The following is a 24566-nucleotide window of genomic DNA, read 5'->3' on the forward strand; positions in this document are numbered from 1 at the left end:
AAGGGAGTCAGATCCATCATTTCTACATAGCACGTCTGAAGGCAAGCCGTGACATTCCATTCCAAGTTCATCTTCCTGTTGGTCTCCTGCCTGGCGTCCTCCAGCTCTTGGATTCTCCGTGTGAACTGAATAAAAGTTCCTCTTCTTGTGCTCCTACGAGGGCCAGAGGGGGCTTTGAATATTCGCCACATACTTAATGAGGTATAGACAGCAGTGACCATCAGTCATTTACCCTGTTTTTGTGGAGACAAAAGGGCGAATTTTGCCCTGGCATCTGCTGCTTGCACAATGCTCTCTCTCTCACTCACTCACTCACTCCCTCTCTCTCACTTGCTCGCTCGCTCTGGACTTTAATGTGGTTATGATTAGAGACGGGATGGGTCGGTGGGGGGGTGTTCTCATATTTACTGCAAGGAAAAGGGGGAGGTGCAGTATCAGAGAGAGAGAGAGAGATTGTGTGTGTGTGTGTGTGTTTGTGCGTGGTGCTGAAATATGAATTACAAAAACGAGGCCAGCACGAATCGAATAAAAGTTTGTCCTCTAAACAGATCAAGCTTGCACACAAACACACATACACACACTGTGGCCCCTCCCTGTGGCCCTCTCAATTTCTCTCCACCCTCTCTCTCACCCCCCCACCCCTCTCTCTCTCTCTCTCTCTCTCTCCACCCCCCTCCGGGTGCTCAGAGCCGAAGCAGTTGGTTCGCTCCGCTGTGTCTGAGAGGCGCGAGTGTTGTGTGTGCCTGTTATTTAGGTCTGTTACAGCACGCTAGGAGCAGCTCACCCGAGCGCAGAGACGCAGCCTAGCCAGCCAGCGACCGGTGCCGCAGTTCAGCCAGAAAGGGAAACAGAAACAAGCAGCGTGAGCGAGGGACATAGTCACGGAGAGAAAAACACACAGAGTGAGAGAGGAAACGCTTACAAGCTGAAAAACAGCAGGATCAGGCGGCACGTATATATATCCAGACTAAAGGAATTCCAGCGGGGGATTTAGTGCCGTAGCTGCGGGTGTTTTGTTTTTGTTGGTGACGTGAACGGTATCGAGAAGCAGGAACAGGACTGACACTCGTTTTAGTTTGGAGGTAGGGTGGTACGGGCAAAATGTTCGACTGCATGGAGGCTCTGGGCATGGGTCCCCGCCAACTCTACGATGTGACCAACCGTGGCGCATGCATGCTTCGAAAGGCAAGCCCCTTCTATGCCGGATTGGACCCTTTTGCTTGGACTGGGACGGCCAGCGTACGCTGTAAGTGTTGCATTTGTCTCACTCGTTCTGTCACTTTGTCATGACACTGCATTGCTTCGAGAGCCAACGAGGCCTCCGGTCTCTAACTAACCACAGGAAAAGGACCCTTCGTGTCAAGCCGACCATTAGTTAGAGCCTTCAAGCTGCTTCCATGCATGCACCATGCTGGGTTTGTGTGTTTTAGAGATGGGGAAAGAGAGAGAGAGAGATCGCATGCTTCTAGGTTTGATAGAGTCTGGTTTCGCCAGCAGTGTGGGTAACCTGATTTCTGACCTGGTCTGTTGATGAAAAGTTAAACAGAAAGAAAGTAATGCGATAGGAAAAGATGAAAGAGAGAGTGTGTTGGAGAAAGAGAGGTAGGTGGGGGGGAACCTGACACTGTGCTATAATTTCAGTCATGCATATTGCATTTGTCTTCCTCACTTCACAATTGTGCCTGACAGCTCTGGTATCCCAGCATGCCTGCCACGGCTCAGCCCACACAACAGCATCAAACAAGCATTAAAAGTGGGTTTGAACTGGGACATTTTTTAAACATGTGTCAGAGATGAAATTCTCAGATTTGGAATTGGAAGTGCTGGAAACTTAATACGATAGACGTAAACGGTGACATAAATAATTGCGAATTGATAGATGTGGAATGTTCAGGCTTCAGCAAAGCTTTGCTCTCTGTTTTAATCGTCGTATTTTTCCTGCCTCTCTTCCAGACTTTAGACAGCCTTTGGCTCTGAAAACAACCTTACTTCAACAATAAAATCTGGGGTCCATTTTCATAGGGGACCAGGGGGACTAGTCTGAGAAAGAATGTGTTTTAAAGAGAAAAAAGTACATGAAACTATCTGTATAACTTTTTTTATCCTTACCGTCTCATATTAACATGCAAGTGGTCACACAAACAGTGATGAATGATAAGAACCAAGACAAAACCTCGAATGTCCAGTTGAGCAAACAGCGCTGTTAGCCTTTCCACACCTCGCGGCCTCAACCTTTTTCAAAAATGCACGCCGCTCTCGCTGTTTTCCATTTGTATTTGTTGAACCTTCTGCTTTTTGTTCCCTCTTCTCTGCCTCTAAGCACGAGTCATCTGTCTTCATTAATCGTGAAGACACCAACGTTTCAGTGGCTGTCAGCCACACTGGGTCCTCTTTAATGAAGACAGATGCCCTGTCTGGGCTCGACCCAGAGGGGAAGGGGGGAGTCCATAATGCCTCTTCTCCTCGGCCAGGGCCTTGACGATAACAAGATAAAAATCTGTTTATTTAATCAGTCATGTCTCACCAGCGCTACACGAGCACACGGGGCTCGTGTTGGAAAACGAGACCTCCGATTCGGCCCTGCGTCTCGAGTTCTGTTGCTCTTCTGGTTCCAGGAAATAGGAGAGGCGGTCGGACAGATCCAGCTGCCCTCGGGGAAGAGCGGGATTGGTGTACTGTTACAGGCCTGTGTGCCCAGTAACCTCTGTAAACAGGGCCGGCCTATTGGAGCGTAGGACCGGGACAGCTTCTTTTCATTGTCCACTTCTACTAGACAGATGAATTGATGTTTTAGCCTAATATCTCATTAAGGGTAGGCCAGCTGCAGTGCATGGTGGGTAAACTCCATTGGCTATTCAAGCAGATGCAAAGCCAGAATGTCTTTATCTCTTCAACTTTTATTCAATTAGAGAGCGCCATAACATAAACTCGAACCCATGTGAGCTCTGTGAGGTGATAAAAACTTGTGGTCTGTAAGACGGAAGTTCCTTTTCTCAAGAATCTATTTTTGTGTGTGGTCCTTGTTTTATGTGGTGGGCAACCTTTAGGTTGTTATCATTACATATGTGCCTCTCTTCTTGTAAGTAATGTCAGCCAGGAAACTTGAACCATGCAATATACCAAGTTGACAATGAAAGGTCTACACTTGCACTTCTGCTACCCCCGCTGCCTGTGAGAGGTGAAGAGCAAGATTATCTCAGACCAATGACAGTGTAGACGGCCTTTCCTGTTTTCATGTGCTGCAGTTCAAGACCTTTGTATATTTATTTTTTTAAATTCAGTCTCAGAGGTTATGGAGAGGCTGCGCGCAAGATAATGTCGGCTCTCACGATGATGTGTGGTTCTGTTATATTCGTTCAATCTTTGAAAGAGAAGAGCAATGAAGAGGTTTGATTGCGTAATCTGTTTTGAAGAGAGACACTGGTCTGTATTGAGCCACATGGTGAAAGGAAATGCGCAGGTGATTTGCTAATCTGTACGTTAGAAAGATAGCATCAGACTTCTGTGAAATGTAGACTTCATTTTCCATTTTATTTGCTTATGATCAGTGTGGCCAACTGAAATGTCGCACACAGCTTGGTTAGACAGAAGGGTATTGTAATAATCTAAATGTTTTCTATCACACTTAACACTTAGCAAGCACATGTTTAGTAGGGCTTTCTCTTTGCCTGTAAAAAAAACTAAAACTAGTTCACTTTGTAAGAATTTAAGGTTTTATTTTGATTTAAAGATTGTATGCCTACACTGTTAAAATGACCAAACGGCCAAAATATTCCCCCCAGCGGTCACTGGGCCAGTTCTCTTTAAAAAAAGTCCTAATATGCATTATTAGGTACAGATATGTATACACCTAATATACCTAATATGACATCTTTAGGTGCAAAGCTGTACTTTTTGAAAGGGTATATTTTTCCCTGACTGTGTAGTGTGTATGATTTTGTGCTATATCGGTTTCAACGCTAGGTTGTTGGTTAAAACATCACTGACGAATTCTGACACTTTCACTGATCACTGTCATACAGCATTCTGTTGTGGGTGTGTTTTAAGGGGAAATTGTACAGTAACACTGGAATGATAGAAAAACTGTTAACGCTTTCCAGTAATGTTGGTTAACATTAGTAAACACATTAGCTAGCATGAACTAACAGTGAGCAATATAGATTTTAATAATAAAGGATTTAATAATCTTGTGGTTAGTTAATGTCAACACATGCAATTGTTTATGTTCATTGTGCATTAACTAATATTAACAACTTTTGATTTTAAAAATGTATAAGAAATGAAAATTAACTAAGATTAATAAGTGATGTAGAAGTATTGTTCATTGTTAGTTCATGTCTACAAATACAGTAAAGGAATAGTCTCCTCAATTTCAATATTAAAATATGTTATTACCTTACCTGCACATAAGCGCTGGAGCGCGCTGCGACACTTCGATAGCATTTAGCTTAGCCCCATTCATTCAATGGTACCAATCAGAGATAAAGTTAGAAGTGACCAAACACATCAACGTTTTTCCTATTTAAGACGAGTAGTTATACGAGCAAGTTTGGTGGTACAAAATAAAACGTAGCGCTTTTCTAAGCGGATTTAAAAGAGGAACTATATTTTATGGCGTAATAGCACTTTTGGGAGTACTTCGACTCGCCTGAAAAGTCCGCTCCCCTTCTCCCTCTCATAATGGGAGAGGGAGGGTGTTACTGCGCCGAGTCGAAGTACTCCCATAAGTGCTATTACGCCTTACAATATAGTTCCTCTTTTAAATCCGTTTAGAAAAGCGCTACGTTTTATTTTGTACCTCCAAACTTCCACGTATAACTACTCGTCTTAAATAGGAAAAACGTTGATGTGTTTGGTCACTTCTAACTTTATCTCTGATTGGTACCATTGAATGAATGGGGCTAAGCTAAATGCTATCGAAGCGTCGCAGCGCGCTCCAGCGCTTACGTGCACGCACACAGATGATAGAGGGATGTATCAACAATTCTTAGTTAAAGTAATAACATATTTTAATATTGAAAATGAGTAGACTATTCCTTTAACAAATGCAACCTTATGGTAAAGTGTTACCGAAAAACTATTAATTTTAATTCCAGTGGACTTTTGCTTAAAAAAAAATGACTTCTTAAATGACCAAACGTGTGGTTTTTATATTAGGATTAGATGGTTGGTGTTTGGTTTGGTTGTCTTAAAATGGAGAGCCGTTTTTAAAGTTCATGGCTAGAATCTTCCTGATCTCTCGAGCTCATACATGCATGCCATTGTTTTCTGTGTGCTGTCCACATCAGAGTCCGATAAGCTCTCTGAAACAGAGCTGTATGTGAAAGACAGGGAAATGAGGTCTTCCTGTGTCCGCCGTCACACGCTGCCTCTCATTTTTCTTGTTAATGGAGGTCTTCAATTATTTCATTATAATTATAAAAAGATTCAATTAAAAGATTAGAGTGCCAGAGGAGACAGGGGAATAAAATATGGCTGATGGCTGTGTGTGTTTGTTTGTGTGTGTGTGTGCGTGTGTGTGTGTGTGTGTGTGAGAGAGAGAGAGAGAAAGAGAAAGAGAGAGATTTCTGTGTGTCGAAGAAAACAGGAAAAAGTGGTTGGCCGTGAGTGGTTTTACACACTGATCACATCCCTGTCCAACAATAGAGATGTGTGTTGTTGGTATTAAAACACTGCATAGATAATGTTTTATACTGAACCTGTTTTATATAATCCTGTAGGTTTCGAGCTAAATAATAGCACTTCATTGTTTTGTATCAAGGTATTGTTTTTTGTATCTTTTGTGACTCCACACAGATGTTCATTGTCTGGTTAAAATATTGCAACTTTTTAGATGTGACATTACATAAGTTGTGGTTGCAGTAAAGTATCTGCATTAGCAGCTTTTAACACTTTCACAACTTCAGTGTGATAAAAAACGCCCTGCGTTTATGCATTATGTATGTGGTGTATGTGACTGTTATGATGTTTTAAATGTGCATGGTTGTTGAAGTCTGTTTAAGAGTAAGTTGAAGTTAAACGCGGGAGAGGAGGCTGTAAGTTGCCACTAAGATTTCACAGTAAGTCAACGAAATTCATTTTCTGCTGTAAAGGCAGTTTATAATACCACAGCGGTGTCAAGGAACTGTCAATATGAAAAATCAGCTTTTTATAGTTCAGCTTGGGACGATGTGAATTTTAGACCGACTGCGAAATGTTCGGACAGTGTAATGGATCAAACCAAAACATCCGTGCGGCTGAAGGTTTGTCCGCCAACTTGGTGTTGGTTTGTATTTGGGGCGAGTTCCTTACACCTTGTTGCAGATTTCAGTACCATATTGAGAGGCCAGCGGAAAGACTCATTGGCCTAAGCGGATTTGTCCGAAGTTAATTAGCTGCCTTTCTTTTTTAGCTTTCGTAGGTCTCTGATAAAGACAACAAGGCAAAGCATTACAGGATTGAAAACTCTGGGTGAGGCTCATTGGCTGTCATAGTTTGGTTATCACTTTCCTTTTGTCCAGTGATTTAGTGGTTGTTTACTGAGCGCTCCGGTGTCTGGTTGGCGGTTTCTCTCCGGGGCCGAGGCGTTGGCAGGGTCTGTGTAAGTCTGAAACCATGTGTTAGCCCAGTGTGAAACGCAAAGTTCTGTTACTAGTGTGTTGTTGACTGACGGCTTGGCTCCATCGTTGCTAAGACTCACTGTTATGTGCGACCCGAAATATAGCTCAACTCCCTCCTCCTCCTCTGTGCAGTTGTGCATTGGAAACACTTAATGAATCATGCATTTTATCTAAAATGAAGATCGGGTTGTTGGGTTGCTGCAATGGTGATGAGGTCACGTTCCTTAGAAAACATTGGTTTTGAGATGTAATCTCGGTTTGCTAGGTCGATTAGCATAGGTACATTTCTATGTTGAAACATCTTATGTGTGATGTACTATATTGCAAAATATTAAACATGTGCAACTCCAGAGAATACAAACACCAGCCAGCTGTAACCTTGAAGGAAGTCACCTTTAGAGGCAAATCAACCCCATCGTTGAATATATACAGTATTTTCATTCTGGCAACCCACAGACTGGTTGATTTAAAAAATATGTAGTTGTGCACATCCCTATTACGTGCAGATAGAGGTGAGAGTGTGAGAAAAATTAATCCTAAATCAGCCATGAAAGATGAATGGATACAGGAGCCCGAGGATGCTTGTTAGGGCAGACCATCTGTACTTAACCCCCTACTCATCCATCTTTTTAAACGATCATCTGCCGTCTGAAAACGTCTTCAATACGAGCACGGATGAGACCGTCTGTCTGCTTGACAGGCCTGCGTCTCGGATGCTCTACGCTCCATTTAGAAAAGCTCTGTTGGCTCTAAATACGAACGTATTGTCGGCAACTCAAGGTGACTTTCTTCAAGGTTACGACCGGCTTTGTCTGTTATTCTCTAGGGACGTTGTGCGGTATTGCTATGAATCTTCACAGTTGATAGTTTCAACTAAGTGTGCCAGTCCACACCCTATCATCTTGGGTAGTCTCTGTAGGCGTGCTGCCACACTAAAGTGAGAAAATTCCACTCATGTAAGCATGCATCATATTGTAATTTCCCCTTTAGTCAAAGCAGAAGTTTCTCACAGACTAACTCGTATGCCATTAGAGAAAACAGAACCATGCCAGGCTGTTGGATTGACAGCGAAATGCTCAGTATTTACACACAAGAAAACCCACAACTACTGCTCGCCCTAACCACAAATCACGTAGACAGCAGGAAGCCGCAGTCTTTGTGTGAAACGAAGTTTAGTATGAGGTTTAAGACATAACTGCGTACGACCGCAACTAGAAAATCAATTGACTCTCCGATCAATGTTCGAGTCCAACGAACTTGCCGTTTACCCCAGCGTATTATGTGTAAGTTTAAGGTGTGAACCTTCGTAGTTCCTCTGTTCTTCTTTTGTGGTTTCTATTGTTTGGGGAAGGAAGCAATAAGGGCCAAACAAGGAGTTCCTCCGCCCAAGTCCTAAACAGAGAAACACTTCAGACACTGTAACACACTCCGAGTTCCCTGTTTTGAAGCAGGTGAGCGCAGACAGCTAGACAGATGGTGAGAGGAAGTCAGCGAGGACCAGAAGATCAAAGATAAATGCTAGATGAGGCTGCCTCGCTGCCTGTTGGCTTCTTCGTTGATCAATGGTTGTGTCCATGGAGGAGGCATCCAGCCATTGGAGTGGAGAGGAATTAGAGGAGACATTCACACTCAGGGGCTGACAGCACAGATGAAGCCTGGCAGGGGTTCGGGGGATTCAGTGGAGTTGCAAATTTGGATGTCTGAACCAGAAATCTGTCCGCTCTGAATCAGTCCGTCATTGTGTCCTGATTACCCCTCACTGTCTAGTTTGGATAGAGTCCTACCAGAGGAATAGGACAAACATTATTAAATAGGCTGTTTAGGATTAAAGATTTGGTTAAAGGAACATTCCACTTTTTTTAAATAAGCTAATTTTCCAGCTCCCCTAGAGTTAAGCATTTGATTCTTAGCGTTTTGGGATAGTTTACATCGTGTACTAAGACCGACAGAAAATTAAAAGTTGCGATTTTCTAGGCTGATATGGATAGGAACTATACTCTCATTCTGGCATAATAATCATGGACTTTGCTGCTGTGACATGGTTGATATTACACGTAGTGATATTACCCACGGGCCGAAAATAGTCCCCTAGGTTACTTTCAATAGCAGGGGACTTTTTTTGGGCAGTGCGTAATATCACTATGCCTTCTCTGTTGGTCTTAGTACACAACGTAACTACAGAAGAGTCAAGTTTTAAATAGGAAAAATATTGAAACTCTTTGGTTATTTTTTTGCGCGATGCTAATGGTCTAATCAGATTCAATGGATTGTGCTAAGAAGCTATGCTATGCTAAAAGTGCTAGCACCAGACCCGGAGATCACCTGAATGGATTACAAAACGGTAAGAATCAAATGTTTAACTCTGGGAGCTGAAAAATGAGCATATTTTCAAAAAAAGTGGAGTGTCTCTTTAATTCAAGTTCATTGTTCTTTTGAACTATCTTTAGCTTTATTTTCAAGCAGTGCGTGCCGTACAGCTCTTATAGATGTTACGGTGTACGCAAGTTCAGTGTTGAGGTCATTTCAGAAAATTGTTTCTAATAATGTATTAGAAATGTATTGCTGAAACACGATACAAAGACTGTGAACTATGCAGTACTGAATTTAACAGTTTTTCCACATTTCTGTGTTCAGGATTATTAAGGCGGGGCTAAAATGGTGGCTCGATGATGCACTGGAGCCACAGAGCATGGCCCCGCCCCTAACACAATCACGAGCATCCATTCAGATTGTAGCTGTATTTGAAAGTTGAGAGAGACAGAGAGATGCAAGTGGGCGTGGTTTCGACGCTGACAGTGGACACACCCCCAGCGTTTGAGAGCGAACGCTGAGAGAACGCTGCTTATTTTATTTACTTGGGGTCATTTTTTATCATTTCAATTTGGCTGGGGGTGGCCAATAACCCTTTTTTTTGGGGTGTGACAAACTCAGAACACATTTAATATCACTTTATTGACAAATGCATAGAAGGAATAGAAAATAAAATTGCGTGTGGAAGGGATACAATGCCTTTGTTAGTTTTAATTTATACTTTTGTTTATTTTTATAGTGTATAAGTAGTTTAGTAGATGTATTCTTTGTTTTATAATATTTTAACGCTTTGCTCGGGAACATAATATAACATTAATGCAGCCTATAGAAGATCCATTGGTTGTAACCCAAATGCAGTGGTAGCCGGTGACTTGTTTTTTTGAGGGCACTCGATGCGAAGTTCGTCACAACATGTATGTAGCCCGTCTTATGCATAATCAGAGTTTACTGTTAAGGGAGTGTCTTGCGTGTATTTTGTGAACGTGAGCGTCTCTTATCATAAACGGTTTTGACGCGTGTGCAGCAGGCACTTATTTTGACAATACACGTGATGCACATGGTTCACATGACGCAACAAACACATATTTTGAAAACGCAAGCAACACACATGACACTCAGAACACATATTTTAAATTTGCGCCCCTCGGATGAGCAGTCACGAGCCGCCACTGATAAAATGTATACCTTGTATTGCACTACAAGTTGCTTTTGATAAATGATGTGCCAAATGTGTAATTCTAAAAAGGTTAGATTACCTGCCTGGTCCTTAACCACTATACCACACCCCCTTTATAATTTTAGGAGTATAGATAAATAAAATGAAACTAAAGTCCTTCCTACTGGTGTGGAGGTTAGTATCTGTGCAAGTTATATTTGGATTGCTTATCAGTAGTACAGTACAGTGCAGTAGATGCTACATATGATTGATTGTGTTTGCTTACTGACACTGGTCACTGGTCGTGTTGCACAATATTGAGATGTTTATAAGTCATTGTTAAATATAGTTCAAGTTTGAAACTGTCCCAAAAAGCAAGGCTCCTCTTTACCTGCTGCCCTTTCTATCACCCTGTTTGAAGGTCTTGGCCTGCAGAAGACCTCGATTCTGGCCAGACTCCATGACGATGACTATATGAGAACGATAACTGTCTACATTAAGTCTGCCAGCCAGTGTGGGTGCATATGTGTTCATATATGTATTCATACCTGTATGCTGGTTATGACATAAGAGTGTAAATTTCTTGAGAAATTGACCAGTTTCTCACACTCTCTGTCTTTCTCTCAGAGCCATCTTTTGGATGGCAGCCCAGTTTTATCACAGGGCTTCCTTTCAGAAAGAGCCGTATTGAAACAGGAAGAGCTCCTCCTTTTACAGGCCCGGGATGGAGTACATGGGGCGAGGGTGGGGGTCTGGTGATGGGCTGTTTTGGGGGGATCAGGTAATGAGCTCACAGGCAGCTGTTGATAGCAACTGCTGCCGGTCAGCACCTTTAATGAAAGCACACGCACACCTCTCAGCTCTATAACTTACCGTTCCTTTTGTTCTGCGTCTGTGGTGCGCAGACACTAAACTCTTAAAAGTAAATGTGCTTTAACGGGCTGTATGGTGCCGTAAAGACCCTTTAACATCCACAGAACTATATAACTTCTATAAAAACGTAAGAACATTCTTCGGGGGACCAAATTGGTTCTTCTGTGGCATCACTGCGAAAAGTGTAGCTTTGTTTCAAATCCCAGCGATTTACCTATGAGCCTTTAACAGCAACCCTTTGTTCTGTATAACGTGGAAATTTGCAAGTGATTGATTTGAAACGCTCTACATAAGCAGCATGTTGATTTACATACAAGCAAAGCGAAAGGGAGTGATGTGGTGCATAAATACGCAAAGAGCAACCATATTTGTAATAAAGAAGTCAATGTAGAGTAATTGTAAAAGTAATTGTTAGTAATACATATAATTTATTTTATTTTAAATTTCAGTCATCTTTTTTAACTAAGCTCATTACACAGGGTTCCCACGGGTCCTTACGGGTATGTATATTTTAAAAAGTTTTTAAAAATAAACATACAAGTGATTGAAAGTGCTTGAATCTATTTTATCCAAGTTTTCTGGAAAAAATCCATATTGTTCCCTGTGTAGTTCCACGGGTTATGATTGTAACTGTTGTTCCCTGAGAAGGGAACGAGACGCTGCGTCTCCCTTGCCATACTTCCTGCGTCCCTGTAACGTTGTCTTTGGCGATATTTCAGATAGCGATATACTTTCTGGCTCCCGCGTCACACATGTCTTTGTCTTTAAGTCCACCATTGATTGAATTTGATATAAACATTCAGACGAACTTACCCCTGGAGGTGTCCCCAAAGTGTCACCGCAATGACGCAGCGCGAGTTCCCTCAAAAGGGAACTGTAACAATGTATTTTAAAAGGTAACACGATGTAACCTTGCTCTCACTTGAAATGTGTCCCCACATTTGAATTTGAGGGTATAAGACCTGGAAAGTCCTTGAAAGGTCCTTGAATTTGAAGTTAACTAAGGTGTGGGAACCCTGATTAAAATGCATTCTGTGATTCCATTGCCTTTGAATTATACAAGTGATGCTGCTTTAATTATAGGCAGAAAGATTAAGTATAGCAGCTTTATCTCTTAAAAATAAAAGTTTTTATTTGTGGCTTTCTGGTAAATGTTTCGAATGCAAGAAGCATTGTTTCTTAATTCACGAATGTCGAAAACAGTTTGCAGTAAGATAAAGCCAGTAATCAAAGAGAGTTACATACAGCGGAAAGACACCGTGATGCAGTTAAGAGGAAGGAAATGTGGTTGTGTTATATGAGGTGGTACAATGACAACAGCATGTGAGGAGGATCTGGGTGATGGCAGGAAGTCATGGGCAATGAGAAAGAAAGAGAGAGAGAGAGAGAGATAGAGCCACGGATGATTCCCCTAATCAGGAAGCTGGCAGTCATTGGAGGGCTATGTGTTTTCTCCCATCAGGCACTGCTGCCAGTCAGTCTATCAATCACCTCGCTTCACAAAACCTGGCTAATCGGTGGCCCGTCTGCCACACATGCAACAAAGCAGCATGTCCGTCCAAAACCGGCGATGCAATCTTAATAGAGACAAAGCAAAATCTGGTAACTTTCCGTGTAGGGAAGCAGGATTATGTTCTGAGAAACACAAAGCGAACAGCAAGCAAAAACACGCCCAACACGCTGAAATACTTATGAGGAATTGAGACGGAGAGAACTATATTTGCAAATCAAATGGGAGTCTTTAGAGACACTCGCTGGATGAGCGCCCATGCAGAACTGAGCACACACACACTAACTCACATGCCAAAACTAGATTTGGGAACAGTGTTCCACTAAAGATTCAATCACACCCACAGTCACGTACACAAAATCTGCTCCTCTATTGTGAAAGAATAGTTGTTCCACAGCCAGTGCGTCATACTGTATGCTGCAGAGCAAAATGTGATGTTGCAACACTTAAAACACATGAAACTGACACTTGTACTGGTTCTTTCTCTACTTTTTCAACCAAAATCAAGACATTTTTGGTCATCGCTCACTTCTGGTTATCCATGTTTTTGCACTAGTTGTTTAGTTCACTGGTTTGTCCAACCATTTTTGCTTCCTCAGTGGACCTTTTAGTTTCTTTAAAAACCTTTTTATTGTATGCAAAAACGTTTCCACCACAAAGAATCTTTTGTGCCACAGAAAGGTTCTGTGGAGGTTCTTTATGGAACAATACAGCCTTACAAAGAACCTTTCAGAAACACATTTTTAGGAGTGCCGCATGACCAATGAATTTGAACTTGGACTAAATTGTGTTTTTGCACCACAGTGGATGTGTTTATGTTCATTCACTTGCACTTCATTGGCAATACCTGCCCACTATATTTTACACACACATACCGGTAAGACGGTACACAACCGTATATATAAATATGCACACATGCATGTATAATTTTAAGAAAAATATATATTAAGTATTTATATTTATATATAATATAAATTATACTAAGGATGCACCGATATGGAAATTTTGGCCGATACCGATAAGCGATAACTCTTTATATTTGGGGGCCGATAACCGATATCTATAGGCCGATAAATATTCATATTATTTTCACAATGAAAAACTTGCAGACCGCGGACATCTTGTCTTTGCGCTAGATTAGCATACTATTCTTAAGCCCGTAACACGTGTCATCTTCATGCGATGTCACAGAAAGTACCAATCAAAACTCCACATGGCCAGCAATGAGCAAGTGAAGTGGTTCAACAAACCAAAATAATCCATCATTTATCGGCTTTCATTTATCGGCCTAATCTTGCTATCAGACCGATAACCGCTAATATTAAAAATAAGCAGTTATCGGCCGATAACGATATGTCGGGCGTTATATCGTGCATTCCTAAATTATACATAAAAATACAAATACACATGTATTTTTTTAAAATATATACATGCATGTGTGTGCATTTATCTATACAAAGTTATTATATACACATCAAAGTTATTATCACTCACATATATGATGTAAACAACAACTTTTATTCTGCTATAGATTAATCGCGATAAATTGTTATGCATCCCTAGTACCTAAAGGTGCATATTGGTACCTCAAATGTACACATTGGTACTTTAGAGCAGAGGTTTTCAAACTGTGGGTAGGGACCCACTTTGGGTTGCAAAATGGGATAAGTTGGGTCATACAAAGTGGATGAAGTTAGGGCTGTTACAATGAATAAATAATCGCCTTATCGCGATTGTTTGACCTCATCGCGAAAATTTCAGCTCACCGCAATGATTGCACATCTCTCTAAAAAACACAAGGGGGAGCTGCGGTGCCTGTATAAATGAGACATTATCAGATTACTTTAACTCTTTCGCCGCCATTGACGAGATATCTCGTCAATTAAGAGAAAACGCTTCCCTGCCAATGACGAGATTTTCCGTCTTTCCTCAATAATGCTATTATCCACCAGGTGGCGCACTTCCGCAACTTATACAACCTGGAAGTAGCGCCTCACATGAAAGAGAAAGAACTCTGTGTATGTTTTAAAGATCGCTCTGCATCTGATCTCTATCAAAATCCTTCGCAAAAATGGAATTATCTCAGCTTTTTGCTCAAAATTTGGTGTTTTTGAAGAAACCTACCCATGTTTGAGAGGTAATTACAAGAGAACTAATGAAGGTAGGATGAAACGGTTTTTTTTGTTTGAAAGCAGAGGGTCTGTTCTTTCATCTGATATATTGTTTGTTTATATATTTAAAGAAGAACATTTTCTGGAAGGCATTAAACTTTTGTGAAAATCATAAAAAATGCTGGCGCTGGCCGGCAACTTTTTTTAAAAATGCTGGCGGGGAAAGAGTTAAAATATGTTTTATGTGTATTAATATTTACTGCAAGGTAAACATTGCAAAATATTTAATTTAAATAATCACAAACTTGAAAATTATTTAATAAACAAACGTACAAACAAAAGTATGAGAATTAAATGTCAAAGCAATAAAACAGACAATTAATCGTCATAACCGCTACAATTGATAAGACAATTAACCATCAGCCAAATTTCATAACCATGACAGCCCTAGATGTAGTGGTTAATGACACAAAACAATTTAGCCCAAAACTAATGACACGCAATGACAATTATTTTGATATGATATCTACCATAATGTATTTTGCTATTGCAATTAAACTTACATTATATTAATACAATGACAAGGAAATAAAAACTAAATGTATGTTGGTGGGTCTCGTGATATCTTATACCTTATATATTATAAGTGGGTCACGAAATTATTTTGGGAGCCCCTGCTTTAGAGGTACATACTGGTACTTGAAAAACACATCTCTTTACCAAAATGATACATAGTAGGACCTTTTTATAAGGTACAATCCCAGTGACAACTTCTGTACTTTTTTTTCTGAGAGTGTAGATATATCCATGAATAGATTATATATAGATACAAATATAAACTAAACCTAGATGCTTTTTTTAGCAGTAGTCTCCAACATGGTGCCCGCGGGCACAAGGTTGCCCGCACATAATCTTTGAGTTGCCCGCCAAAGCACATTCTATTAATAGCCTCAATTTTTATATTAATTTATGAGATATTTTTATTTTATCATTTTAAACAATAACGTTTTAATGTTGAAAAGTTGAAAAAATAAACGTTTTGAGTAGACTATATAAAAAAAAATCCCTTTAGATACCCTTGTTCACAAAAAGGTTGGAGACTCTATACTGTCTGTACTGGTATACATGCATTTACTCTGTCCATTGTGCTTGTGGGTGTACATACGGACGTTTCCCTAGCGCCGGGTCGTCATTTTGTCTAGGTTGACAGTGGGATTAACACAGGATGGTCCACCTGGAATAGTTGTGTACAGAGAATACAGAGAGACCAGTATAGGGAGAAACACAATACCGGGCAGGAAACGAACGAAGTCTCCTGATAACCGCAGTCAGTCTCTACCTGTCACTTCATCACCAGCCATCCACCCTCTGCATTCACATTGTCATGCAAATCGAGTCCCTTGCTGGTGAGCTGATAAGAAGGCCTCTCGTTTCGGAACGCTTTGTTTCCCAAACAGAGGAGCGCTGAGTGCCGCCTCACAGAAAAGCCCATCCCATTGTGCGCCCTGGGAGAACTGTTGACTGATATTCGGGGTAGAAGCGTTTTAGAGGGAGGGAAAGCAACTGGGTTTTTACGGCAGGAACCGTCTCGGGTTGTTGAGAGATCCTGATGGATTTTTTCGTCTCACCCTCCCTTTTTTACTTTGCCACTCAGACGGTGTCAGTCAGTAGCCATTTTTACGCCACATGTGGTTTGTGATCCTTTTAAAGCACTTGTCGTTACCAACGTAATGCCATTTTTACCACATAAACAAATGAGTTTACACTTGCATTGATCCTGCATTCAACGTTTAGTTCAAAGAGCATTGGCATGGTTTGATGGCACACATGCTTGGTGTTTAACAAGATTTCTGTTTTGAGCACCTTTATATATCAGTTCTTATTTATGATGTAGTTGGTGTTTTCAACAAAGCCAAAAAACGTAACCTTTTCACTTACTTTCATTGCAATGCAAGGTCTTCTGTAGCGTTCCTCAAAACAGACAAGTAGGAAAACAAAAGTATTGCACAATGCAGTGCGTGTCACACGTATCACGCACATTGAAAACAGTTTGAATGCTCTTGTAATTCCCTGTAGACTTTAAGCTTATAAACTCTCGCTTGAAGAATAAGAGAGTTGTTTGTAACCATGGCCATGAACAGAGGGCTCTACTGTAGCTGAGCTTAACCTTAAAGAGAGCTCCATTCTCACCCCCTTTTTGCTGTTTTCTATCAAATTCCTAACTTTATGCCCCCTTTTCTTCTTTTGAAGTCTCCAAACTCTTGTAAAAGTCCAAGCTGGTGGTTTTTGCCAAACCCTTATGGAGGAAAAGAGGGTGGAGTCCTCGGTTCTCCATTGAAATTGGCTGAAGAAGGTGGAGCAGTAAAAGTTAGCATTTTAGAGCCACCCTGTTTTTTTATTTTTATGATCGGTCTTTTTTTACTAGCTAGGGCTACAGCTGGTGGTGTGAAAGGCCGCCTGAGGTGTCTGAGTCTTAATAAAGACCCTGCCAGCCGGGTTGGGGCCTCTGGTCCGGCCATGAGACCACCTTTATAGGCTTGGCTTACGAGCGTGGCCCCCTATTAAAACCTAGCAGGACTGCACTAAGGAATTTAGGGCCAGGAAACAAGAGAAAAATAGGGTTTGTGTGTCAAAAGATGGAAGGGTGAGATTGGGGGCTCGGGGTTTGTGGAAAGCCAAGGGTAAAAGGTGAAAGAACAGTTGTTTCAAGATTACCGTTTGGTTACGAAGATATATTACATGAATAAAATTTTGCGACTTCTCTTGAAGGGCTGCACGGTATTGAAGGGGAATGCGATATCTCGGTTTAAAAATACAGTATGCGATATGATCATGCTTTGCATTTGTAAAGTTGTAAAATCTGAAACCAACAAACATGTTTTACATTCTTTCTGATTGTTTATTACCTTCCACACATCTGATACAGTCTCGGTATGTACATACATATACATGGCCCTGGTTGCTGTCTACGGCATAAAAAATGTATGGAAAAAGTCAAATGTAACTCGCATGCTCTTTTAGATGTTTAATTTGGTGTTTTTATAGTAAGAGATGTTATATATAATGTCAGTACTAAAAATACCACAGGGTCATAGGTTAGACTCCCAGGAAACACAAACTCATAAAAGTATATACCTTAAATTTGGATAAAGCATCTGCTAAATGCATACATGTAAAGATGTCAAAGTCATGATTTATGGCAAGGCCTGACATCTCTGGTGTTAAGAATTAGCAAGACAGGAGAATGCTCGACTCGCGTCAGTCTGCTGTCCTGCGAGCGAGGCGCCAAATGCGGGGTGGGGTTTTGCCCCCAGGCTGTGTGACAAAGATGAGCTACCTGTCTTATCTTCAGCGCTCATCAGTCTCCGAGTGTTAAGCTGTTTGTGTTTTCTTTTCTTTCCGCTGTCAGTCACTTCAGTCTAATCCTCTGAAATACTGCCCTCCTTATGGGTGGGCCAGAGGGGGTGGTGAATACCACAGAGGTGCTAACTAGACCTGATTTAGGTAACTGGCAGCTGTTTAGCATATAATAATTTGAGTAAAAGTTTGCATCTTGTGCATTTCTGTTTCTGGGTTAACACGAAACCGTAATGGTTTTCAAAGTACTTGTGTGCCTTTGAAACCGGATAGGGTTTAAAAGGTTCATGGGAATCTTTTCTTCTCGGCATGTGGCGTTTAATATCTCACTCTCATTAAATCCTCCTGTGTTGTGTAAATACTGTGAAGTGATTTCATTAGGTCTGATGTGTTTTTTTTCTCTCTCTCTTTAGCGGTAGAGACCCAGAGCACCAGTTCAGAGGAGATGGTGCCCAGCTCCCCCTCTCCGCCACCTCCACCTCGTGTCTACAAACCTTGCTTCGTCTGCCAGGACAAGTCTTCCGGGTACCACTATGGTGTCAGTTCTTGCGAGGGGTGCAAGGTAAACATCTCGTCGCCTCCGGCCTGACAAATCTCATGTTCTTTCGTTAATCTGTTACAAACTCCTTATTGATGGTGTATGAGAACTTGCGTATAAAAAATGGGTTGTCTTTTGCATACTTTAAAGTGCACTTATTACCGTCAGCACCTTTAAACGATTAAACTGATTAAACTGATATAAACTTAAGCGCTATTAATATCCAGGTTTTATTATGAGATTTGGAGCATCAATTCACACTGATTTCAAGCAGTCAATATTAAAGATATCAAAGTTATATTTTCACAGAATGTTCTTCACATTATGTGAGATAATTTTAATAAACACTTAAAATGAGTTTAGTCATTTATTTTTTTATATGTTTGGCTGTACTATGTATTTGCTGCTTTAATGCAATGCAAAATTGTGAGATGCTATAAAAAAATTTATTAGAATTGAATAAACTTTAAAGCAGGGAGTAAAAAGTTTTACAAATATATAAAAGATAATTTTGTAAAAGAGACAGTTTCATGAGTCCATTGCGATTGATTTTTTATTTTTATTTATTTATTACAATTTAGCATGGTTAAGTGGTGTTAAGGGGCATACACACCAAATGTCAATTTAACGATTTGCGCGAGTAGATTACCTACAAAGTCAACGCAAAGACGTGAATAGATGCAAGCTTGCGCAGGGCGATGCAAATGACACAAATTGGGTGGCGCAATTGCTGCGAAAATATGTGCTATGCGCCTTAGTGTTGGCAATGATTAATCGAGATACATCGCATACAAAATAAAAGTGAGTTTGTGTGTAATTATTATGTATATTTAAACATGAAAACACACACATACATGTCAGAAATGTTTTACCTACATATAAGTTATTTAAATTTATATATAATATAGAATATATAAAATTGTAGTGCTGGGCAAAGATTAATCTCGATTAATCGCATACAAAATAAAAGTGATTTGTAACATAATATACAAGTGTGTTATGTGTGTAGTTATTATGTATATATAAATACACACACATTCATGTATGTATTTAAGAAAAGTATATATATATATATATATATATAATTTATTTATTTATTTTATATATTCTATATTATATATACATTTTAATAAATATATAATAAAAAATATTCTGAAATCTATACATGTATGTGTGTGTGTGTTTAAATATACATAATGATTGCACACACACATATATTATGCAAAAATGTACTTTTATTTTGTATGCAATTAATCACGATTAATTTTTGCCCAGCACATTAATATATATATATATATATATATATATATATATATATATATATATATATATATATATATATATATATATATATATAAATATATATTAATATATAAATTTAAATGTAAATATGTAAATGTTATATACACATGCAAATGTTTCTTAAATAAATACATGAATAGTAATTACACACATTCATGTATTGTGCAAAAACTCACTTTTATTTGTATATGCGATTAATTGTTGCCCACCACTACTTCGTGCAAATTGAAAATATTAGTCTCAAGGGAAAAATGTGCATGACAATAAGTTAAATCCCGCGAGGAAAGTTATGCTTCGCGTTTTGTGTGTACGCAGCATAAGGCATCCCACAAAGTGTGGTAAAATCATTGTTAAAAGGTCTCATATGTCTTGCTGATGTGACAAAAACTGTGACAGCACAAATATTCACAAATTAATAAACTTGTCTTATCTAGTTCATAAGGTTCATAACTTTGGTGGCCAGACAATAAAGAGTGTGTAACTCAGTTTTTTGTTATTGTGTTCACCGGCGTGCATACTGTCTATTTGCTATTTTACAAAAACACCCAAAAAAGCCATTAAAAAATTACATTCATTTCAAGACTAAAGATCTGTATCTTTAGACAACCCACACTTGTATGTTAGTAAGTACTGTAGTGATGTTTGCAATATACTCCTCAGTTGACCTAGTCTCTCTCTCCTGGATGTGGGTTACAGGGCTTCTTCCGTCGCAGTATTCAGAAGAACATGGTGTACACCTGCCACCGCGACAAGAACTGCCAGATCAACAAGGTCACACGCAACCGTTGCCAGTACTGCAGACTGCAGAAGTGCTTCGAGGTTGGCATGTCCAAGGAAGGTGAGGGTTCAGTGCTCCGTCAGGCACGCGGGCCCCGTGGCCCTCCGCCAAGACCCACACGCACACGGATGCAAATATAGAGACTGTTTAACAGGAGGGCAGACATGGAGGTGCTGATGTAGGCTCGGAGTTGTGAAAGAGACACACACCGCCCAGAGATCTGCAGACAAATTTAGAGCCTAGACTCTTGTGGGACACTGGCAAACGCACACGGTGGCTGGGATTTAAAAATACACACGTAAACACGCTGCAGACGAGACGCTTGTTGACTGCAGGTTCGAGATGCTCGAAAACACAAAGTATGACTAACACGGCAAACAAAGCATTGAAGGTTAAAGCTCAATTCGGGTTTCGTGACTGTAGTTTCACCCACATGAATCCATCACCAGGTGTGATTTCTTTGGTAGCCTTTCCTCTAGTCATTTTATGACTTGGTACTAACAGATTTGTGTTTAAGTAAGACAATAGCTCGCGTCTGGGGCCTGTGTTTGTTCGTTTGCCAGGGTCACGGGCGGTGATGTCAGAGGGAAAGTGGCACATTGGCCGTCTATGTGTCCGCTGGGACATGTATGTGTGTGTTTACATGTATGGGATGTGTGTAGGGACCGGGATCACATTGTGCTTTTGCTATTACTGGATATCCTGAGAGGAAGGAAAGAATGGGAGGGGGGCGTGAATAGAGATGGGGTGTAGGGTTGGCAGTGCTCTTCTCCCCTCGGTCACTTACCAAACACCCACAATGTCTGATCTGAGGTCAGTTTCAGTGTAATAGTGATAATGGTAGGGATTTGGCATTGGGTGACGTTGTGTCCCAACTAGGCATGACATGATGATACAGCATACAAGTTATAAATCTTGTGTGTGATGTGTTTTTGAGGGTGAATATCATAAAACAAAACCTGTAAAAAACAAATCATATTTTAACTCAATGCAATAAAAAATTACATTTAGTTTTAATAAAATGTTCAGCTCACCTGCCGAGAGATGCTTTGCTAGCTTATCACATTGTAGTTTCACTTGGTTGTACATCTAATCATTTGGGAGTGCGGGGGTTAACTTGACTCGCCGTCAAAATATTAAGCAGCTTCTCTTTGTGACTTTCAGCTGTGCGCAACGATCGAAATAAGAAAAAGAAGGACATTAAGGACGAGATCGTTCCTCCAGAGAGCTACGAGCTGAGCGGGGAACTGGAGGAGCTGGTTAACAAAGTGAGCAAAGCCCATCAAGAGACCTTTCCTTCACTTTGCCAGCTGGGAAAATATACTACAGTGAGTATTTTTTAATCTTTCAACAATTAAATCTTTCAGTAATAGAGTGGCAGTGCAAAACAACTAATGTAGGTGACAGCATCATTTAAAAATTGTGTCCAAATGTCCCCTTTGTAATTGCTCTCTTCTTCAGAACTCCAGCTCAGATCACCGAGTCCAGCTGGATCTGGGTCTATGGGACAAGTTCAGTGAGCTTTCCACCAAGTGCATCATTAAAATTGTGGAGTTTGCCAAACGCCTACCAGGCTTCACCACCCTCACCATCGCAGATCAGATCACCCTCCTTAAATCGGCCTGCTTGGATATTCTGGTACGAGCCCTCACCTTGACCGCCATGTGGCCGCTACATAACACTTGCATTTTCCGTAACCCCATGAACGTTTGTGTCTTACAGATGCTGCGAATCTGCACACGATATACACCAGAGCAAGACACAATGACTTTTTCGGATGGGTTGACCCTCAACCGGACTCAGATGCATAATGCTGGCTTTGGCCCACTCACAGATCTAGTGTTCGCTTTTGCCGGTCAGCTTCTGCCCCTCGAGATGGATGACACGGAGACCGGCCTACTCAGCGCCATCTGTCTCATTTGTGGAGGTATTACAGCATGCAGTCTGTGTATCTGTTGCCACCTAGTCGCAGCAAGCAGTCCGTAATGGATTTGCTGTAGATCAGCGGTTCCCAAGCAGGGGTCCGTGGTCCACTAGAGGGCATCAGCAAACTTAGAGGAGCTGCAAGTTACCTTAAAGGGATAGTAATTTTTTTCCAAACCTGTATGAGTTTCTTTCTTCTATTGTATGAAAAAAAAGATATTTTGAAAAATGAGGGTGGCCACATTATAACCATAGTATTTTGTTTTGTTTCCTACTATGGAAGTCAATAGGTGCTGTCAAATGTGTGGTTCCTATTATTTAAAAACAATCTTTTGGGTTCAACAGAAGAAATAAACTCACATTTATTTTGCGAACTGTCCCTTTAACATAATTTAAAAGTCTCATTGTGGTGAAAATTAAGTTTTTAATGTTGTTTATATGTCTTTGTTGTGTTTTTAATATGCTTTAAGAAAAACCATATGCAAATTCATCAGTCAACACCATTGCTGAGTATCTTCTTCTCACAACAGCAGTTTTCAAAAGACAAACGTAATATGAACCCACCCATTTTCAATGTCACAAGCATTTTGTAGCCAATCACATCACTGTGTTGTCCGAGCTTGTGTGATTGAGTGGAGGCGGGGACTCATTTGCATATTCATTAACTTATGTTTACTAAATTAAGCAAGGGTGTTACATTCAAGCTATTTTAAGACATGAAGTTATTTCACAGGAACATTGAGTCATTTTTATAATTTTAGATTTACGGGGGATTTTAGCTTTTTAAATTGTATAATGAAATTGAATTGAATGTAATAAATGCCCCCCCCCCAAAAAAAACACAAAAAAAACACAAAAAATCATGACATAAAAAATCATATTTTCCCTCCTCTCAAAATTTTAAGAAACACAACTCGTAAACTGTAGACTCAATAGGTTCATTTAAAAAGTATAACCTAAATTCACTTTAAGGGATAGTTGGCCCAAAAATGAAAATTCTCTCATTATTTGTTCACTCTCATGTTGTTACAAACCTGTATAAATGTTTTTTTGTGAGGAACACGAAGGAAGATATGAAGGGTTTGGTTCCAAAATGCGATAAATGGCATTTTTAAAACAAACGTGTTACCGCCAAACAGTATTGTACCAGGTCAGTATAAAAAATAAATTCTTAATTTTACGCAAAATCCAATATCCGCCATGCTATTCTGTCATCTTTTCTTACTTTTTCCCAAAACGCGATAAACGCCAGTCCTCCTTTTCTGCAGAATGCAATAAATCCGCTCAACCAATCACAGCGCACCATTCCATGTACTGTAAACAACAATGGCGGCACATTGAATGTACACAGAATCCTAGTTTTTCTCATCTACTTTGTACTTCGTGATCAACAAACAAACAAAAACCAAATAATACTTTTGATGGCATTGATAAACCTGTGGTTGTTTTCTGTGGGGGGAAAGAAACGTAAGCCATCAAATTCGAATAATTTACGCGAGAGGCACTCAGACGAAGAAAAAATAATGGCTGTTGCTTGTTCTCCCGACATCATCAAGCTTTTGTCATTCTAACACATAACACATCTTATTAAAAAACTTTCCATTATTTTACTCAAAGTCAACAAAAATCGAGCCGGACCAAAACATTTACAGCTGATCGTTGTCAAAAAAGTTCAGTGGCGACGTCCCAAGTATAATAGCAGCAATGACAGTGTTCTTAATATGATAAAGTAAGTGTTTTGATTAATGCCATTAATGTTTATTTTTTTAATCAATGTATACCACTAGTCAACTAAATGAATATAACATGGCAAAGATGAATGCACATTTAGATATTGAGTCAATAGATTTATAGCATTTTGAAAAATAAACTTAGAAACTTAGAAAATCAAATTATGGATTTCAATGTTTAATATTTTTATAACCTAAAGATGCTATGTGAAAGTTTGTAACAGAAAATAGTGGTTTTCATCTTGTCACTTTCTTGGTATAGAAAACACGTTTTTACAGAAATTAGTCAAAATGGATTTATTGCGTTTTCGAACCAAACTCTTCATATTTCCATTTGTGGGCTCCATTCACTTACATAGTAGGAAAAATAATACTATGG

At 40.0% G+C, this 24566-nt stretch overlaps 1 protein-coding gene across 3 annotated transcripts in view; it reads left to right on the forward strand.

The window, feature by feature from the left end:
- Nucleotides 1-24566, forward strand: part of rarga (retinoic acid receptor gamma a) — a 68688-nt gene that overhangs the window by 41498 nt on the left and 2624 nt on the right. For 2 of the 3 annotated variants that reach the window (XM_055187446.2, XM_055187445.2), the window contains 5 exons: nt 18330-18478; nt 20453-20594; nt 21699-21862; nt 21996-22172; nt 22257-22461. In XM_055187446.2, coding sequence (XP_055043421.1) covers nt 18330-18478; nt 20453-20594; nt 21699-21862; nt 21996-22172; nt 22257-22461 — 837 coding nt within the window. Of the gene's footprint in view, nt 1-681; nt 1247-18329; nt 18479-20452; nt 20595-21698; nt 21863-21995; nt 22173-22256; nt 22462-24566 lie in introns of those variants that run through there. The other variant, XM_055187448.2, reaches the window with a different exon arrangement.

This window comes from Misgurnus anguillicaudatus, chromosome 13 (genome assembly GCF_027580225.2).
Source record: "Misgurnus anguillicaudatus chromosome 13, ASM2758022v2, whole genome shotgun sequence".
Taxonomy (NCBI): domain Eukaryota; kingdom Metazoa; phylum Chordata; class Actinopteri; order Cypriniformes; family Cobitidae; genus Misgurnus; species Misgurnus anguillicaudatus.